At 40.8% G+C, this 19,363-nt stretch overlaps 1 protein-coding gene across 1 annotated transcript in view; it reads left to right on the top strand.

The window, feature by feature from the left end:
• Window positions 1-18,833, top strand: part of nudt14 (nudix (nucleoside diphosphate linked moiety X)-type motif 14) — a 36,843-nt gene extending 18,010 nt beyond the window's left edge. The window contains exons 3-5 of the mRNA XM_034162610.1: window positions 6,677-6,741; window positions 8,350-8,644; window positions 18,260-18,833. Of these exons, the coding sequence (XP_034018501.1) occupies window positions 6,677-6,741; window positions 8,350-8,644; window positions 18,260-18,509 (610 nt within the window). The 3' untranslated portion in view covers window positions 18,510-18,833. The remainder of the gene's footprint in view (window positions 1-6,676; window positions 6,742-8,349; window positions 8,645-18,259) is intronic.
• Window positions 18,834-19,363: the final 530 nt, after the last annotated feature.

The following is a 19,363-nucleotide window of genomic DNA, read 5'->3' as shown; positions in this document are numbered from 1 at the left end:
TCACAAAGACACGGGTGACTGTTTTGATCATTTTGAACACACAGATGTGCCATTTGAATTTGATGGCTGTACATGTTTCTTCGACTATATTGACGAACAACTGCGGGATAATGAACGGCACCATATCATGAATCCCCAAATTCAGAAGAGCACACAATGACGATAAACTGCTTTGTTTGCGGTGAACTATAATGCACCAGATGAAACAAAAAACAATTTTGTTGTGCTTATGTCATGTCCCACAGACATGTGCCACCTGCAGGATGGTTTGTGGATGCCGAGTGGATTGTTGAAAATTAGTAACAGCTGGGCCCGGTTTCATAAAGCAACCTGATCTTTCAGTGTACTAAACTTTCATAGTGGACTACAGTTAGTCACCCAACATTATCCATCTAATCACCTTTTCATTTTGATGGCTAAACTTGTAGATTAGCTGTCTTACCTTAGTCGACTGTTTTCACGGTCATAATGGCCTCGTGTGAGCCATTGCCGAGAGACGGCTCCATGCACGACAGTTTTGTTTACTTCTGGGTTGGTTGTTGTCATGAACTATCCGGCCTTTGTTTCGTTAACTGGCTTTATTAATATTTATGGACCCATACAAACTGCTGAATGACGTGCTTAGCACTTTTACTCTTCAGTTTCTTCTTCTACATTTTCATCAACCTTTTGTGCGCACAACGCTGTTCAGCGTAACAGTGATGCCCAGTGACTCGTGTGAAAACTGTCACAAACACTTCATGACAGTCGTCTGCTGCAACCATGGCAAAAGGCAGAGGAAGCAACTCTTTTGAAGGAATACGAGAGATGTAGGGGAGTTTTTGAGTGTTCCATCAAGTTCTGGTACATGGTAGCTGCTATTTTTTGAGGTAAGACATTGAAGTTTTATCAACTAAAATAAGATTAGCCTCCTCTGTACCAGGCTAAAAAGTTTAGTCAGGCAACGTGAAACTTCAGCCGACTAGGCGCTTTGTGCAACAACTAACATCAAAAAACTAGCTAATTAAGTGAGTTTATTTGACGAAACAAGATTCGACTGCTTTATGAAACCGGGTCCTGGTTTGCTCATCTGTAGGTGCGGCCAATCACGTCAGGATCGGCGGATGATTTAAGCTTGCAACCATGGAATAAGCATGATGCCCAGTATGTGACAGGACAGGAAAGTAAAACTGTAATTAAATATTAGATAGAACGTGTGGCTGGGGATGCTGCTAAAACGTTTTGTTGGTACTGCAAGTCAAGAAAAAGGACTGGACGTAATTCACATATTCAAAATGTCTTGGTAACTGCTAACATATCTACTTCCAATTTTAGCTCCCTTTAAAAAAAATAAATAGAAGCATTATGATTGGCTTTAAAGCACTTTGAAAAACGTCAATGGAGGTTCTGATCTCTTTCTGTTTTTGTTTTTAACCCGAGGAGTGTTTGTCATGTACTGTTTCATGCGGATCAAGATTTTCCCAACTTTTTCACATTGGATATGACTCGTCACAGCTGCTGTTTTCAGTGCAGCATTCTTTGCACATGCTGAGAATCATTGACACGTGTGAGGTCTCATCCCGGGTTTACCGTCAGCTGATGGTTTTAACGTTGTTAACTTGGAATCTAAATATACACAGTTATGTGACGTTGCTGCTGCAGCAGAGCTGTGCTGTTCAAGTAAAATTGGACACTCCATAGGAAGACCTTCCGTACCACAGTGCAACACGTTCTGCTCATTAATGAGTAAGTCTCATCTCGCAGCAAGCTGTTTCTGAGATGACGTTCTCAAAAGTGCCACAAGAGGGTGCCAGCTGGCCTGTAAAGCACATTTTGAGAAAGTTTGCATTCCAAAGTAAAGGACAGATCAATCAGACATTCATCATAGAGGAAAATACAATGGTTGCCAATGGTGTTTGTTGATGATGTGACGGCTGATGGACACAACACAGTGAATTCTGACGTGTATACAACCACACAATCTGCTCATATTCAACCAAATGTTGCCAAACTGACAGGATGGAGCGTTACAGCTCAGATGAATGATGACCCAGAATATACAGACAAAGCACCCTCAAAGCAAAGAAATGCAATAATCAGTTAACTGACCTGAACTCAGTAGAGCAGTTTTCATCGACCGAAGGCGAACTGAGGCCAGAAACATCCACAAACAAAAGACTAATTGAAGGAAGTTGCAGTTAAGACCTAATGAAACATCTCACGAGAGAAAACTCAGCATCTGATGGAGTTCCAGGCTTCAGATAGTCATTGATTGCTTTATTTCAACTCCATTGTTTTGGTGTACAGAGGCAACATTTTATAAGGGTTGTGTTGCTGTCCAGATACTCGTGTACCCAACCGTATGCTTGCCAGAACACAGTTTTTCCTGCTGCTAAGCTGGAATCCCCACAGACAAAACTTAATGATGCATGAAAAGCCCAGAGTGTCTCTTTACCCTTCTTGGTTCAACCATGAGAACATTATGTTTTGTCAATGGGAAGCAGCAAAAGAGAAGTCATGCTGCGGAAAAGCACGGCAAGAACCAGGCTGTCGTTTGTGGACAACGTCCATGCCTTAGACCCAGGTCTAGCGCTATCAGACCAGCTCCACGGGGTCAGTCTCTGTCAAATCAAGGAACAATCGGCCGACATCAAGTAAATCTTTGAGGGATTGATCAGGATTCACGAGTGCTGGAGTCTGAATGTGTTATATTAGCGGTGTCAAGGATCACAAAACCCATGGTTCGGATCGGACACGGATTTTAAGTCACAGATCAGATTTTTTTTTTTTTTTGGATCAGCAAACAACAACAAAAAAAAGCAGGGACCCCCCCCCCCAACCATACTACTTTTTATTACATTTTTAAAAATAACTTGTGGTCCTGAATGAAACAAGGTGTCCAGTGTTTTGCATAATATAAAAAAAATACTTAATTGATATATTAAAGCTGAGTTTAATACTTCAAGTTTTCTTCCATAAAAATGAGGATGAGGAATAATAATGGCATTATTTTGTAAGCCTTTCAGGAAGAATACATTTGTCCTGACCACCACTGATCAGCATTCGTTCCGATCTGTGGACCTATTGGACAGACGCCTGGATAAAGTTGGGAATACGGATGTGGTTTTCTGGAGCTGTGGGGTTTCAGTTTTCACAAGCTCCTATTGAGACAGGAAGTGCCTACCACCAAATGAACAGACACACATTTACGTATTTGGTCATAGTTCCCCATTTAGTGACCAGTTGACAGGTCACTAAATGTCACACTTAAAGTCAGCCAGATCACTTTTTTTGTTGTGGGTTTTTTTTGGGGGTGTTTTTCGAGGGTCTCCTGTGCAAAGTGCCTTATCTTATCTCCCCTACTTTATTTATACATGACATCATGATAAGGATGACACATCCTATCTTTTACACCAGAAATACTCTTTGTGGAGGCGAGTGGAGGTAAATCCAGTGACCACTAAGGGGTGCCAAAGTTGACCAAAAGTGTATTTTTGATGTACTTTGATGCCATCTGAGCACGTTAACATGCCGTAGCTATCATTGCACAGTGATTTTAACTTTATTGCAGTTGAAAACCTTTGGAGTTTGGCCTGATTACCTGTATAACATTTTGTCTTTGTGTTATTTGTGTGAACAAACGTATATGAATACGTGCACCTTATTTCATCAAATTAAGATATTTGGGTGCCTGTGAGTATGCAAAGAAAAAAGCCTCCAAAAATGTTTCAGTTCAGCTGATTAAAGTATGAATCTGTCTTCGCTGTATTAATATTTCACGTCAGTTTGTTAACTTTAAGGTCCACTAGGTGGCATCAACGTATGGCAAAGTATCGTGGCACCCCCCTAGTGGCCACCGCAGACTTTGGCGTAAATACCGAAAAATTAAATGTGATGGTCGTAACTTTGAACTCATGTTAATTATTCATGTTCAAATCCAGTATGCAGCTGGAAAATAGTGAGAAGTCAAAATATTTCAACTGTCCATTCAGCAGGGCAACTGATTTTCTTGCAAACATCCAGGCGCTGTAACTGTGAGCCGCCTTCTGGTCTCTCTCAGCACGGGAAAGACGGGGCAGGGCTTCCTGCCTCCTGAGACACATCCGTTTTCCCAAAGCAGACCTCAACCCTTCTGTCCCCACTGACACACACACACACACACACACACACACACACACACACACACACACACACACACACACACACACACACACACACACACACACACACACACACACACACAGAGTGTGTACAGTTCAGCTGGTGCCAAAGCTAAGTTATATCAGACTGACCTTCCTTCTGATGTTCTGCCCTCTTTCTGACTCGGGTCACTTTGAATGGCCTGTACATTTCTTTTAATCTGCATTATGTCTGTTATTCTAAATAAATAAACGGCCACTCGTCCAGGGGACCAGTACCATCTCACATTTACTTTTACCCCGCCATGGACCATCTTCCAGTCCGCCGGTTTTTGGTCCCACCAGAAGTGATGATGGTCGGGATCAAATCATGCTCTGAATTATTTAGTTTACAGTGTGAGATTGTTTAATATGGGGGAGGTGATGGTCTAGTGGTTAAGGTGTTGGGCTTGAGTCCAGAAGATCATGGGTTCAAATCCCCGCCTGACTGGAAAATCACTAAGGGCCCTTGGGCAAGGCCTTTAATCCCCTATTGCTCCCGGTGTGTAGTGAGCGCCTTGTATGGCAGCACCCTGACATCGGGGTGAATGTAAGGCATTATTGTAAAGCGCTTTGAGCGCCTGATACAGATGGAAAAGCGCTATATAAATGCAGTCCATTTACCATCCATTTACCAATATTTTATAGTTTTGTACACCTCACGGGAATTATCTTATTAGACTTTCCCAAAACAGTTGTAACTTGCTTGATTATTTGCACTTTTCTCCACTTTTACTGTTGGTGATGACTCAGTTTTCGCACATTTAAATTGAGTATGAGAGCATGCGCTGGTGCAGTGCCTCAATCCTGGGTCCTGGATGGCAACCACCCTGGTAGACAAGCGGTCCATGGAGTGCAGCAGTTAACAGAATATTTAGAGAGGAATCTTTCAAATGGTGAAATAAGCACCAAATTTGGAACAAATACTCAGAATTTTTTTTTTTTTTTTAATTTCCTTTATATAGCGCCAAATCACAACAGAGTTGCCTCAAAGCACTTCATACAGGTAAGGTCTAACCTTACCAACCCCCAGAGCAACAGTGGTAAGGAAAAACTCCCTTTGAGGAAGAAACCTCAAGCAGACCAGACTCAAAGGGGGACCCTCTGCTTGGGCCATGCTACAAACATAAATTACAGAACAATTCACAGAACAATTCACGGACGAATATACAAGAATTGCTGTTGTTGCACAGGACAGGAGGGTCGGCAACACAATTACAACTCCCATCTCTGGATGGAGCTGCACCTTAAACAGAGAAAAAACAGAATCAGGCATCAGAAAGACAAAAAATACTGTATAATTTGCCAGGATTAAACAACAAGAAAAACAGAAGAAATACTAAGGTGATTGCCGGCCGCTAGCACTAAGCTTCACTAAAAGACACAAAATTTAGGTAAAGTTGAGGCCGCGGCCCGCTCCAATTACTAATAACATGAATCAAAAGAGTAAAAAGCATAAAACAAAACTGTACCAGTATGCTAGCCATATGAAAGGGAAAATAAGTGCGTCTTAAGTCTGGACTCTCCACAGAATCTGACTGTTTTATTGACGCAGGGAGACCATTCCACAGAACAGGGGCACGATAAGAGAAAGCTCTGTGACCCGCAGACTTCTTATTCACCCTAGGGACACAAAGTAGTCCTGCATCCTGAGAACGTAAAGCCCGGGACGGTACGTAAGGTTTAATTAGGTCAGCTAGGTAGGGAGGTGCCAGTCCATGAATAATTTTATAGGTTAGTAGCAGTTAGTAATGTCTGAGGAGGTTACTCCTCAGACATTACTCTTTTGATTAAAAAAAAAAAAAAAGACGACGACTGGCTACTTGAATTTTCAATAGACGGCCAGGTAGGGGTCAATTGAAGCATTACACAGGGGGTCAAAGTTGAAAAAAGTTCCAATCATATTGAAAACTATACCACATTATTTGTCTGATCATAAAGACTCCAAAAAGGCTTTGACAATCTATGACTGAATGTTTTGGGGTAAAAACGGCAAGAATGGGGACAAAGGTCAATTTCAGTTTGTACAGGGGACAAAAGTTAAAATTGCTCCAATTTAGAACAGAATTAATTCATATTATTGGTTGTTATTATTGAGTCTGGTCTGATTCAGGTTGTTTCCTGTCATCAATGATGCATTGAGGGAGTTTCTTCCTTTCCCAGTGTTGTCAATGTCCTTGTTCGAGAGGTTGGTAAAGTCGAGACCTTGCTTGTGTCTCGCACGTTGGGGTAACCTGATTTGATGCTGTATAAATATGTTGAAATCTTGATAAACTGCAAACTATTTGCAAATTTAGCACAAGGAAGACAAAACTAATTCAACTATACCTGGTGGTTTTGTGGTTCAAGTTGTCAGATATTTGATTCCCACGAGCTAGTTAGTGGATTCCCAGAACAACGGTAAGACTTTTCTGATCAGAAATTTGATTGTGGTTTTTAATTAACCTTGGTCTCTCTCTCTCTCTCTCTCTCTCTCTCTCTCTCTCTCTCTCTCTCTCTCTCTCTCTCTCTCGTTTCAGCGTATCAGTGCTGATCTTCAACACCACCTCACACTGTTTTGTCCTTGTCAAGCAGTTCCGTCCGGGTAAAATATATTTTTCTCTGTTCCCACAGTAAAGTGCTGATAGTATAGTGGGTGGCAGTTTATTCTTTTCCGTTTTCTTGTCAAGTGCAATCTAGATTGTTGCACTGTATATCCTGTGGGCACTTTCACTAAAAGTGGACCCAATGGAAAAAAAAAAAAGTGTTTGTTCAACTGGATCTTAACAACAATGCAGTCTCATAAATAGACCGCACGAGGCTCCGGTACGAAGCAAGCAGTTCAACCTCCTTTGTTCAGAGTCACCAGGGACCGTACGCCCGTGTGTTTTAAATTAAAGGAAGTCTAGCTATTGATGTTTTTTGTTTTTTTTTCTTCTTGTATCTTCTTACCTTCTTTCTGTGGGTGAAAAAATGGTTTTATGTGAAATAAGTCAGACTTTGCCTACAGTGTTGAAGGTAATATTTGATAATTACTGTTAATGTTGTATTAGCCAACACCTTGTTCCATTAAAATATCTCATTAATAGATGGTTGCTATGTTAAATGCATTTGAGAAAATGTTTCAGTAATATAAAATGGCAAGTAGTGACCATCTTTGACAGATCAAGTTGTCCAACTTTGTGTGTTTACTGCCACATTTGTGACTGGAAAGAGAGTCCACTGAAGGGACTTCTCTAGTACAACACCATGACCTTGTTTTGACATAGAAGACTATTTGATATAATGATTGAACCGATAGCAACCATAATTTAGCACAATTACATCAAGACTCTAGTAGGATTTATGAAGGCTGTAGTAGGATTGCTTAAGACATAATTCAGACTCTGTACTGTATAACGTTGCTGCACAACCGATACAGATAGCGTAGAATGATCAGGATTGCCTTCAGAATGGCAGTAAGTCGAGTCCAGCCTGGGCACATGGGGTTGGTGCCATGCTTTGCAGCATCCACAACACCATGGAACTGCCTTGGGTCCTTGATGGCAGGCAACCAGTCCATCCTGATGTCTGTAAAATAACCATCTATCTGTCATAGACAGGTGAGGCATGGGCAACCCATTAGCCTTCGTCAGACATTGGGGTCCGCAACACTCAGGCTCTTATGTACTGGATCATGTCCAGATAAATGAGCTACATGGCCAAAATATTAAAGCTGACTCTCCCTCTCACTGCAAAGTTCCTCTTCATCTTGGTCTCCACGAGTAACCGCTCCTTTAACACACTTATTCCAGCGGTGTCCAAGGATCCTTCAAAGAGACCTCGTGCCAAAGACATCCAGTCATCTCCTTAAGTCATGAGGTCGCTGGGTCCTGGTGCTGCCTGTGTTAGTGTAAGGCAGAAAGAGGATTTGTAAAATTTCCATGACTGTTTACAGCAGGTTTGCGGTCAAAATTTAACAAGAGTGGCCAAGACTCACGGAGACACCACCAAGATTATAACCAGGACCTGCCGTGTTTTAACAGATGGTTTTATTGATATGTTTTGTTTGCTGGTGACATTTACAGTGTTTTTGTCAACATAAAGAGTTTTTTTTTTAATATCTGGGGAAAAAAACAGAAAAGTGCACAATCAAATGGTTATACTGATAAAATGTGTAAATTGCTTCTTGCTCCCAAGTGCAATGATGTTTCTCATCTTTTTACACTCACAGCTGTATACATGTGTGAATTTGAGAGGGCCAAGACGCAGCCACCTGAGACGACTGAAAATAGTGAAGAGGGCGTCACCGAAGCCATGGCTCCACAGTCTCAGGAGGGCCAATCAGCCTCGCAGGAAGAAAGTCCTTCTCGATGGCCACCAGCCTCAGCAGGTGTGACCTATGAGCTCTGTGCTGGGCTGGTGGACAAATCCGAGCTTTCCCTTGAGGAAATTGCCCGACAGGAGGTGCTAGAAGAGTGTGGCTATGACGTTCCTCCTTCTAAGATGAAGAAGATTACTTCTTACAGGTTTGTTATTTTGCAAACTTTTGTCTGTTCAAACATCTTGCACACAAGAGCATCCAGTGGTGCCGCCCATCGCCACACTACGAAACCACCTTGAGTCCTGGATGGCAAACCACAAGTGCTGAAGTTGCGTAGCGTAGGAAGCATAGAGTGTGGCAGTGTTAATCCTTCATCTTTGTCAGTGTGTTATTATGATGAAGCCACAGCTACGTGCTGCGGTTGAAAGTGCCCTGTGAGGTGTCGACCCACATTACAGACCAGCACCTGGCCCGCACTCCGACTCTCAGCTCTCACAAACATGCTTTTGATTTGACTCGCTCACCTCCTCCAGCTTTGTAAGTGTCGTCTGTGGCTGCTGTTATGTGTGGGCTGCTTCCATTATGGAGCTGCGTATCATCTTAACCCTCATGACCCCTATGAGGGCAGATTGAGAGGAAGCGCACTGAGTGCTGAAGCACCAAGTCACAGGCATTTATAAGAGACACTCGAGCTTTGTTTCAATGGCGCATATGCTACTTACAGGGCAGCTTCACTTTCTAACCACAGAAATATTAAAATCTTGGTAGTCAAGCATCACTGTTCTGCTCACCTTTGACAGCTGTGAGTACTGTATTTTTTTTTATTTTTTTTTACTAGTTTGGGAGGACTCATGGCTTATACTCCAGTGTGACCTTTATACCAAAAACTCATGCATTTGTTATTATTAATACAACCCCGGGCAAAAATTATGGAATCACTGGCCTCAGAGAAATTGTGGAGAGCTGGACATGTCCAAACTTGTCCTCTGTCACGCCGAAACAGAGGTGTTCCGTTGTCTCGCTCCCAAAGCGCATCGGTCTTTACACGCGAAGCCTCCAGACAATGAAAATCTGACGAGGGGGCGGGACCACTCCTTCCCAAGGCGTGCTCACAGGCGAATGACGTAACCAACAGGCTTGGAAAAACTCACGCATGCGCACGAGGTTCAAGCATGTCTGACGTAAAAACATATGAATGAAATCCATATAGTTTTTGAAAAAAATAAAAAGGACCGTTACTTTATTGACAGACCTCGTATTCCTCACAATTGAGTGATTCCATATTTTTTTCCCTCTGCTTGGTCTAAAAAAGTAACCGTTACTGACTGCCACAATTTTTTTTCCTGATTTCTTATAGTGTTTCTTAAAGCCAGAAAGTTGCCATTTGAAATGACTTTAGTTTTGTGTCATGTCTGTGATCTGCTTTTTTTCTACAAAATTAAACAACTGAATGAACGTCCTCCGAGGCCGGTGATACCATAATTTTTGCCAGGGGTTGTAATACTATAGTATATAATTGATAATTGGGGAATAACCCTGTGGTGTCTGATAATTTGCAGACATTCGTGCTTGTTATACGGTTGCAAATAGTGCTTTACTGGTGACGTGTAAGCGGAGCCAGTAAAAAGGAGTTTAAATGGATATTTGCGACCGTATAACAGCATTGAACGTCCACAAAACATCAGATACAAGGGGGTTATTCCCATTCTAATTCAATTCCATTGTTTGGATGGTTGATTTTTCTGTAGGTAATTCGGTCGAGCGTCGCTCCAACAGTGCGGTGTTTAATCAGGGCGCGGAGTAATCCATCAAAATCTGTATCAGAATCCACATTGCTGCTTTCGGATCGTAGCTTAAATTCACCCATTTCGGTGGCGGCGCAGCATCGCTTTGCGACTTTCTCTCACTCTCAGCAAACAGCGCTAATAGTGAGCAGCGTGTGCAACCGGTGTTCTGTCGAATTGTGCGTCTTGTTGCATAAAGCGACAGTTTGCGTCCCGACAGTACTGCGCATGCAGGAATGATATTCAACAGGAATGACATCTCATCAGAACACCGGTCAGGGCGTGGAATAATACATCCAAATGTGAAATGGTCGAATATTTTGCCACTGTTACCCTTATATTGTACAGTCTGAAATCTCACACCACTAACCAGTCAAATTCATGGAAAAAATGTAATTGATTAGAATAGTATATATATATATATATACTGAATATAGGACTTTCCCAGGAATCAACACAATAAAAAGCAAACTCAAATAATGAAAGAATAAATGCCGTTAATAAACTACACTACAAACAATGCACAAAATTCCCAAATTAAGGAGCTGAAAATTAAATATACAGTAGTGTTCAGAATAATAGTAGTGCTATGTGACTAAAAAGATTAATCCAGGTTTTGAGTATATTTCTTATTGTTACATGGGAAACAAGGTACCAGTAGATTCAGTAGATTCTCACAAATCCAACAAGACCAAGCATTCATGATATGCACACTCTTAAATCAAATCAATTTTATTTATATAGCGCCAAATCACAACAGTTGCCCCAAGGAGCTTTATATTGCAAGGCAAAAGCCATACAGTAATTACAGAAAAACCCCAACGGTCAAAACGACCCCCTGTGAGCAAGCACTTGGCGACAGTGGGAAGGAAAAGCTCCCTTTTAACAGGAAGAAACCTCCAGCAGAACCAGACTCAGGGAGGGGCCGTCTTCTGCTGGGACTGGTTGGGGCTGAGGGGAGAGAATCAGGAAAAAGACATGCTGTGGAAGAGAGCAGAGATCAATAACCAACGATTAAATGCAGAGTGGTGCATACAGAGCAAAAAGAGAAAGAAACACTCAGTGCATCATGGGAACTCCCCAGCAGTCTAAGTCTATAGCAGCATAACTAAGGGATGGTTCAGGGTCACCTGATCCAGCCCTAACTATAAGCTTTTTCAAAAAGGAAACTTAAGCCTAATCTTAAAAGTAGAGAGGGTGTCTGTCTCCCTGATCTGAATTGGGAGCTGGTTCCACAGGAGAGGAGCCTGAAAGCTGAAGGCTCTGCCTCCCATTCTACTCTTACAAACCCTAGGAACTACAAGTAAGCCTGCAGTCTGAGAGCGAAGCGCTCTATTGGGGTGATATGGTACTAAGAGGTCCTAAGATAAGATGGGACCTGATTATTCAAAACCTTATAAGTAAGAAGAAGAATTTTAAATTCTATTCTAGAATTAACAGGAAGCCAATGAAGAGAGGCCAATATGGGTGAAATATGCTCTCTCCTTCCAGTCCCTGTCAGTACTCTAGCTGCAGCATTTTGAATTAATCAATCAATCAATCAATCAATTTTTTTTTATATAGCGCCAAATCACAACAAACAGTTGCCCCAAGGCGCTTTATATTGTAAGGCAAGGCCATACAATAATTATGTAAAACCCCAACGGTCAAAACGACCCCCTGTGAGCAAGCACTTGGCTACAGTGGGAAGGAAAAACTCCCTTTTAACAGGAAGAAACCTCCAGCAGAACCAGGCTCAGGGAGGGGCAGTCTTCTGCTGGGACTGGTTGGGGCTGAGGGAGAGAACCAGGAAAAAGACATGCTGTGGAGGGGAGCAGAGATCGATCACTAATGATTAAATGCAGAGTGGTGCATACAGAGCAAAAAGAAAAAGAAACAGTGCATCATGGGAACCCCCCAGCAGTCTACGTCTATAGCAGCATAACTAAGGGATGGTTCAGGGTCACCTGATCCAGCCCTAACTATAAGCTTTAGCAAAAAGGAAAGTTTTAAGCCTAATCTTAAAAGTAGAGAGGGTGTCTGTCTCCCTGATCTGAATTGGGAGCTGGTTCCACAGGAGAGGAGCCTGAAAGCTGAAGGCTCTGCCTCCCATTCTACTCTTACAAACCCTAGGAACTACAAGTAAGCCTGCAGTCTGAGAGCGAAGCGCTCTATTGGGGTAATATGGTACTACGAGGTCCCTAAGATAAGATGGGACCTGATTATTCAAAACCTTATAAGTAAGAAGAAGAATTTTAAATTCTATTCTAGAATTAACAGGAAGCCAATGAAGAGAGGCCAATATGGGTGAGATATGCTCTCTCCTTCTAGTCCCCGTCAGTACTCTAGCTGCAGCATTTTGAATTAACTGAAGGCTTTTTAGGGAACTTTTAGGACAACCTGATAATAATGAATTACAATAGTCCAGCCTAGAGGAAATAAATGCATGAATTAGTTTTTCAGCATCACTCTGAGACAAGACCTTTCTGATTTTAGAGATATTGCGTAAATGCAAAAAAGCAGTCCTACATATTTGTTTAATATGCACTTTGAATGACATATCCTGATCAAAAATGACTCCAAGATTTCTCACAGTATTACTAGAGGTCAGGGTAATGCCATCCAGAGTAAGGATCTGGTTAGACACCATGTTTCTAAGATTTGTGGGGCCAAGTACAATAACTTCAGTTTTATCTGAGTTTAAAAGCAGGAAATTAGAGGTCATCTATGTACTCTGTAAGACAATCCTGCAGTTTAATTAATTGGTGTGTGTCCTCTGGCTTCATGGATAGATAAAGCTGGGTATCATCTGCGTAACAATGAGAATTTAAGCAGTGCTTTCTAATAATACTGCCTAAGGGAAGCATGTATAAAGTGAATAAAATTGGTCCTAACACAGAACCTTGTGGAACTCCATAGTTAACCTTAGTCTGTGAAGAAGACTCCCCATTTACATGAACAAATTGTAATCTATTAGATAAATATGATTCAAACCACCGCAGCGCAGTGCCTTTAATACCTATGGCATGCTCTAATCTCCGTAATAAAATTTTATGGTCAACAGTATCAAAAGCAGCACTGAGGTCTAACAGGATGAGCACGGAGATGGGTCCACTGTCTGAGGCCATAAGAAGATAATTTGTAACCTTCACTAATGCTGTTTCTGTACTATGATGAATTCTGAAACCTGACTGAAACTCTTCAAATCGGCCATTCCTCTGCAGATGATCAGTTAGCTGTTTTACAACTACCCTTTCAAGAATTTTTGAGAGAAAAGGAAGGTTGGAGATTGGCCTATAATTAGCTAAGATAGCTGGGTCAAGTGATGGCTTTTTAAGTAATGGTTTAATTACTGCCACCTTAAAAGCCTGTGGTGCATAGCCAACTAATAAAGATAGATCGATCATATTTAAGATCGAAGCATTAATTAATGGTAGGGCTTCCTTGAGCAGCCTGGTAGGAATGGGGTCTAATAGACATGTTGATGGTTTGGAGGAAGTGACTAATGAAAATAACTCAGACAGAACAATCGGAGAGAAAGAGTCTAACCAAATACCAGCATTACTGAAAGCAGCCAAAGATAATGATATGTCTTTGGGATGGTTATGAGTAATTTTTTTCTCTAATAGTTAAAATTTCATTAGCAAAGAAAGTCATGAAGTCATTACTAGTTAAAGTTAAAGGAATACTTGGCTCAATAGAGCTCTGACTCTTTGTCAGCCTGGCTACAGTACCGAAAAGAAACCTGGGGTTGTTCTTATTTTCTTCAATTAGTGATGAGTAGTAAGATGTCCTAGCTTTACGGAGGGCTTTTTTTTTATAGAGCAACAGACTCTTTTTCCAGGCTAAGTGAAGATCTTCTAAATTAGTGAGATGCCATTTCCTTTCCAACTTGTGGGTTATCTGCTTTAAACTGCGAGTTTGTGAGTTATACTACGGAGTCAGGCACTTCTGATTTAAGGCTCTCTTTTTCAGATGAGCTACAGCATCCAAAGTTGTGCTCAATGAGGATGTAAAACTATTGACGAGATAATGAGCCTGGTTCTGCTGGAGGTTTCTTCCTGTTAAAAGGGAGTTTTTCCTTCCCACTGTCGCCAAGTGCTTACTCACAGGGGGTCGTTTTGACCGTTGGGGTTTTTACGTAATTATTGTATGGCCTTGCCTTACAATATAAAGCGCCTTGGGGCAACTGTTTGTTGTGATTTGGCGCTATATAAATAAAATTGATTTGATTTGATAATCTATCTCACTCACGGAAGTTTCACACTAGTGCGCCGCTGATTCTCATTACCGTAAGTTCTCATGTAAGCCCTCACTCTGAAAAATTTCAACACTGACAGCAAGCCAAGAACCCGTGCTTTCCAACAGTATGCTATATGTTGCATATATTACAGTAAAGTGCGTTCGGTGACTTTTGAAACGAGGGAAAAGTATGAAAAAGAGCGCAAAAGTGACAGAAAAGTACATAGACAGCAAACATAAATGTATTTTTTAAGGAAAAGGTAGGATGTTAGTGTCATTTGTGAAGGTGTGTGTGCGTGTTTGTGTGGGTGTGTAGTTTATTTTAAGTGTGGCGCACAGCATTGTTCGCAACCCCTCCCCCCCGCCCTTCTTGTTTTTCTGCACCGGAGCAGTGTTGCCAGATATGAAATATGAAACTATCGTACCAAAACCTCAAAATTATCGTATTTTGGGAGAAATTATCGTACACAAACAAAACGCATACAACATAGCTATTTTAGCTTTTTTTTTTTAAAATTTACAAAGAATTTTATGTCACATTTTTAAACAGTAATTATTTTAATGGGGAAACTATGGCACAAAAAGAACGCAAATGCACAAGCAAATGCACTACCAGACTGTGAAGTAACACAAACATGTGTTAATTACCAGACTAGAAAGAGTCGAATTCAACCTCGAGGTCGCTGTCGTCATCCGATGCCATGGCCACTTGTGCAGATTTTGTTGAACACAGAAAAAATGTTGACACCTCCATAAGGAACTTGAACTTTTTTTTATTTTTCTTGTATATCTCTTTGCTCGTGTGTTTTGTTCGTTTGTTATTGCATTTGTTGAAATACAGTTTCGAAAAAAAAAAAAAGATGTTGGTTGGGGAATTTTCCTGTCCTGTCCTGCAGAGATTGGATGGGAACTCATTACTTTGTATGGGGAGGGGGCGGGCTTTCAAATGACTGTCCCGGCAGCCCTGTGTGTGGTGTGTCTTTGATGCCGCCTGAGTGCAACGCCTGCAAAATGATTCTTGGGTGTCAGAGAGAGATGCGTGTTTGGGCAACCAACTGAAATTATTGTACATATTGGGTTTTTTCCCATTATAGATCGTACATCGTACAGATGGCAAAACTATCGTACAAATACGATAGTTATCGTACATCTGGCAACACTGCACCGGAGCCACCCATCCTCTGCGCTCCGGGACCTCCCACTTTACAAATTAAGCACTGCCTGCCACGAGATGCGCTTTGTTTACGTCCATGTGAGAAGAACGTGAGCCAGTGAAATTGCAACATGGGTAACCCTGTCATTCTGGCACGTCGAAAACACAAAACGTGACGACTAAAATTATAGTATCGAGTTCGCAAAAAAATAGTGAATGATTTTGTTATATAAACAAAAATGCTAAATATTGGTAGGGACTATTTTGCCATCCCAAAATATTGGTTGTGACTTGTCCCTATGGTCCATATGCAAACCTACGCCCCTGCGTTCAAGACATTGTTCAGAAGAACAGCGTAGTTTGATTAAAAAGTTGATTGGAGAGGGGAAAACGTATACGCAGGTGCAAAAAATTATAGGCTGGTCATCTACAATGATCTCCAATGCTTTAAAATGGACAAACAACCAGAGACGCGTGGAAGAAAACGGAAAACAACCATCAAAATGAATAGAATAATAACCAGAATGGCAAAGGCTCACCCATTGATCAGCTCTAGGATGATCAAAGACAGTCTGGAGTTACCTGTAAGTGCTGTTACAGTTAGAAGACGCCTGTGTGAAGCTAGTTTATTTGCAAGAATCCCCCGCAGAGTCCCTCTGTTAAATAAAAGACGTGCAGAAGAGGTTACCATTTGCCAAAGAACACATCAACTGGCCTAAAGAGAAATGGAGGAATATTTTGTGGACTGATGAGAGTAAAATTGTTCTTTTTGGGTCCAAGGGCCGCATACAGTTTATGAGATGACCCCCAAACTCTGAATTCAAGCCACAGTTCACAGTGAAGACAGTGAAGCATGGTGGTGCAAGCATCATGATATGGGCATGTTTCTCCTACTATGATGGTGGGCCTATATATTGCATACCAGGTATCATGGATCAGTTTGGATATGTCAAAATACTTGAAGAGGTCATGTTGCCTTATGCTGAAGAGGACATGCCCTTGAAATGGGTGTTTCAACAAGACAATGACCCCAAGCACACTAGTAAACGAGCAAAATCTTGATACCAAACCAACAAAATTAATGCCTCGCAGATGTGAAGAAATCATGAAAAACTGTGGTTATACAACTAAATACTAGTTTAGTGATTCACTGGATTGCTAAAAAAGCAGTTTGAACATAATAGTTTTGAGTTTGTAGCGTCAACAGCAGATGCTACTATTATTGTGAACACCCCTTTTTCTACTTTTTTACTAATAGCCCAATTTCATATCCTTAAGAGTGTGCATATCATGAATGCTTGGTCTTGTTGGATTTGTGAGAATCTACTGAATCTACTGGTACCTTGTTTCCCATGTAACAATAAGAAATATCCTCAAAACCTGGATTAATCTTTTTAGTCACATAGCACTACTATCATTCTGAACACTACTGTACTCACATTTTATTGTAGTGCCTTGTTCGTGTACATCATCTACCTAACTAAACTAACGTTTATGCGTCAGTCTTGCTTATTTTTGAAATTTATAGTTCCTTTTGGTACACACCACAGGCTGAGAGCTTCCTGCAAAATCCCACTATTCATGTCTCTATCCATGTTCATCTGATGTTTCCTTTTGACCAAACTGCATCAAATAACATCCATTATGTTGTCCACCCCACATTTATTTGTTCATCTTGCTAAATTTCTTCTAGTCTTTAAAATTGCATAGTGTCATTTTTTATTGCATTCTTGCATTTTCTGATTACTTAAAGCGAGTATCACTCAAGATATTAATAATTTTCTAACATGGAACTCTTTACCTACTGATTTTATTTGGTCTATTGGGTTATATTTAGGGATGCACATCTCCTTTAAAAAAGGATCTGACACCTATCTTGACACATGGGCTGCAACACAATTTAAGGATGATACTTCTTTTTAGAATGGAATGATTCAATTTGTTGCAATGCTAACATCTCTGTGAAATGTCTTTATAATAAATAAGGTGTTTATTTCTCGCTCACCTTTACAAAATATTTAAAGAAGCTTGTGTGTACGTCACTGTGTTTGTCATGTTTAAAACAGTTCTGTAGTTCTTTTTAGTCCATTTTGAGTTTCACTGCTTAGATATGACCTTATTAACTTATTCTTATAATTAGTTGTCATTGTCAGCTACTACAGTTGTAAACAGCTAATAGTGCCCAGATAGTTGGCAAATTTTTCTCTTCCTGAATGTTGTTTGTCCTTACTATGTGTGCTTTTTAATTTGGTTACAGACGGAGAGTTATTGTATTAACAAATTGAAGGGGATGGACTCATTTATCTATTTCTTCAGCCACTCACTGAATTTTACAAAGTCTAGAAATGTACTCTTGTAAGAAAGAATGAGAGATGATACATGTGCTATATTTGTGTTGAAAACTGATTAGAACACTGCTCAGTTGATGCATAAATGAGTATATTTGGGGAAGAAAATTAATAGCCATATCTCTTAGAGTATTGCCAACTATTACAAAGTAAATTTCTGCTTTTATTTCCTTGCTTTTTTGGTCATAGGATGGATTTTTGTAACCCCTTGACATTGAAGTGCTTGTATCACGACTTCATGTTGCATGTGAACAGCTAACCGTTTTCTACAAAAGGTTTGAAATGGTCATTTTCTTCTGTTTTTCACCTGCTAGGTCTGGCGTGGGTGTAACGGGCTCCAGACAGACCATGTTTTACGCCGAGGTGTCTGATGACAACTGTGTGAGCGAAGGCGGAGGTGAGCCACAGGAGGGCGAGCTTATCGAGGTGGTTAAAATCCCCCTGCATGAGGCCATGACTTTCGCGTACAACGAGCGCATACCCAAAACCATGGGCGTCATTTTTAGTTTCATGTGGTTCCACAATAATATGGCACCCAAGTACAAGATCTCCACCAATGTGTAACGAGCATTAAACACCCCTTTTTACCTCTTTCTTACACAAAATCAAACACTGGTCCCACTGTTGGCTCTTCGTCCTTTATTGCCTTTATGCTGATTGGTCTGGGATAAAGGCTGCGCCTTTGTCTTGTTATCAGCAGGTATCATTGAGGTTTGTCATGTTTACCGTTCTAATTTTTTACGTGCTAATTTTCCCCTAAATTTGCACTGGTTTCTCTCCTTGATGTAATTTTTTGGCATGATAATCATGTAAATTTCTCTGTGCCATGCCATATGTGTGTGTGTCTCTCTCTCTCTCTCTCTCTCTCTCTCTCCATATATATATATATATATATATATATATATATATATATATATATATAACAATTTTGTTATTCTCTCAAACTCTTCTGTCTTAATGTATTTGTAGAAACAAAAACTGAAAGAAATTTGTTGAAATAAGCTTCATCACTAAACAAACTTCATTTACGCTCGAGGTGCCACTGGTTGGACCCACTTGGCTAAAGTATAAGAATCGTATGTGCATATGAGTTGTATTTATGTCAGTGATTGTGCTTGCTTGAGTCAAATGTACAAACAGTATTGCTGTGAATGTGACAGTACAGTACATATCGTCCGAATGATTACTAATATCGACTTTTGTACTCATCGTTATTCCTGTCAAAGCTGCAGGAGTAAAGTTTAAAAACATTGGTGTTTTCTTTGAAGCCATGATCCAGTAATGCAAAAACTTAAGAGTCGATGGTGGGGCCTTGTAACGAACAGAGTGATTGGTGTGTTTTAACCACTCTGACGACACAATCCAAGCAATACTTACCAAAGTACCCCAGGCTACGTCTTCACTGAGGTCTTAAATTA

This window comes from Thalassophryne amazonica, chromosome 21 (assembly GCF_902500255.1).
Source record: "Thalassophryne amazonica chromosome 21, fThaAma1.1, whole genome shotgun sequence".
Lineage (NCBI taxonomy): Eukaryota > Metazoa > Chordata > Actinopteri > Batrachoidiformes > Batrachoididae > Thalassophryne > Thalassophryne amazonica.
Note: the sequence above shows the minus strand (reverse complement) of the source record. Positions and strands in the feature narration are given on the sequence as shown.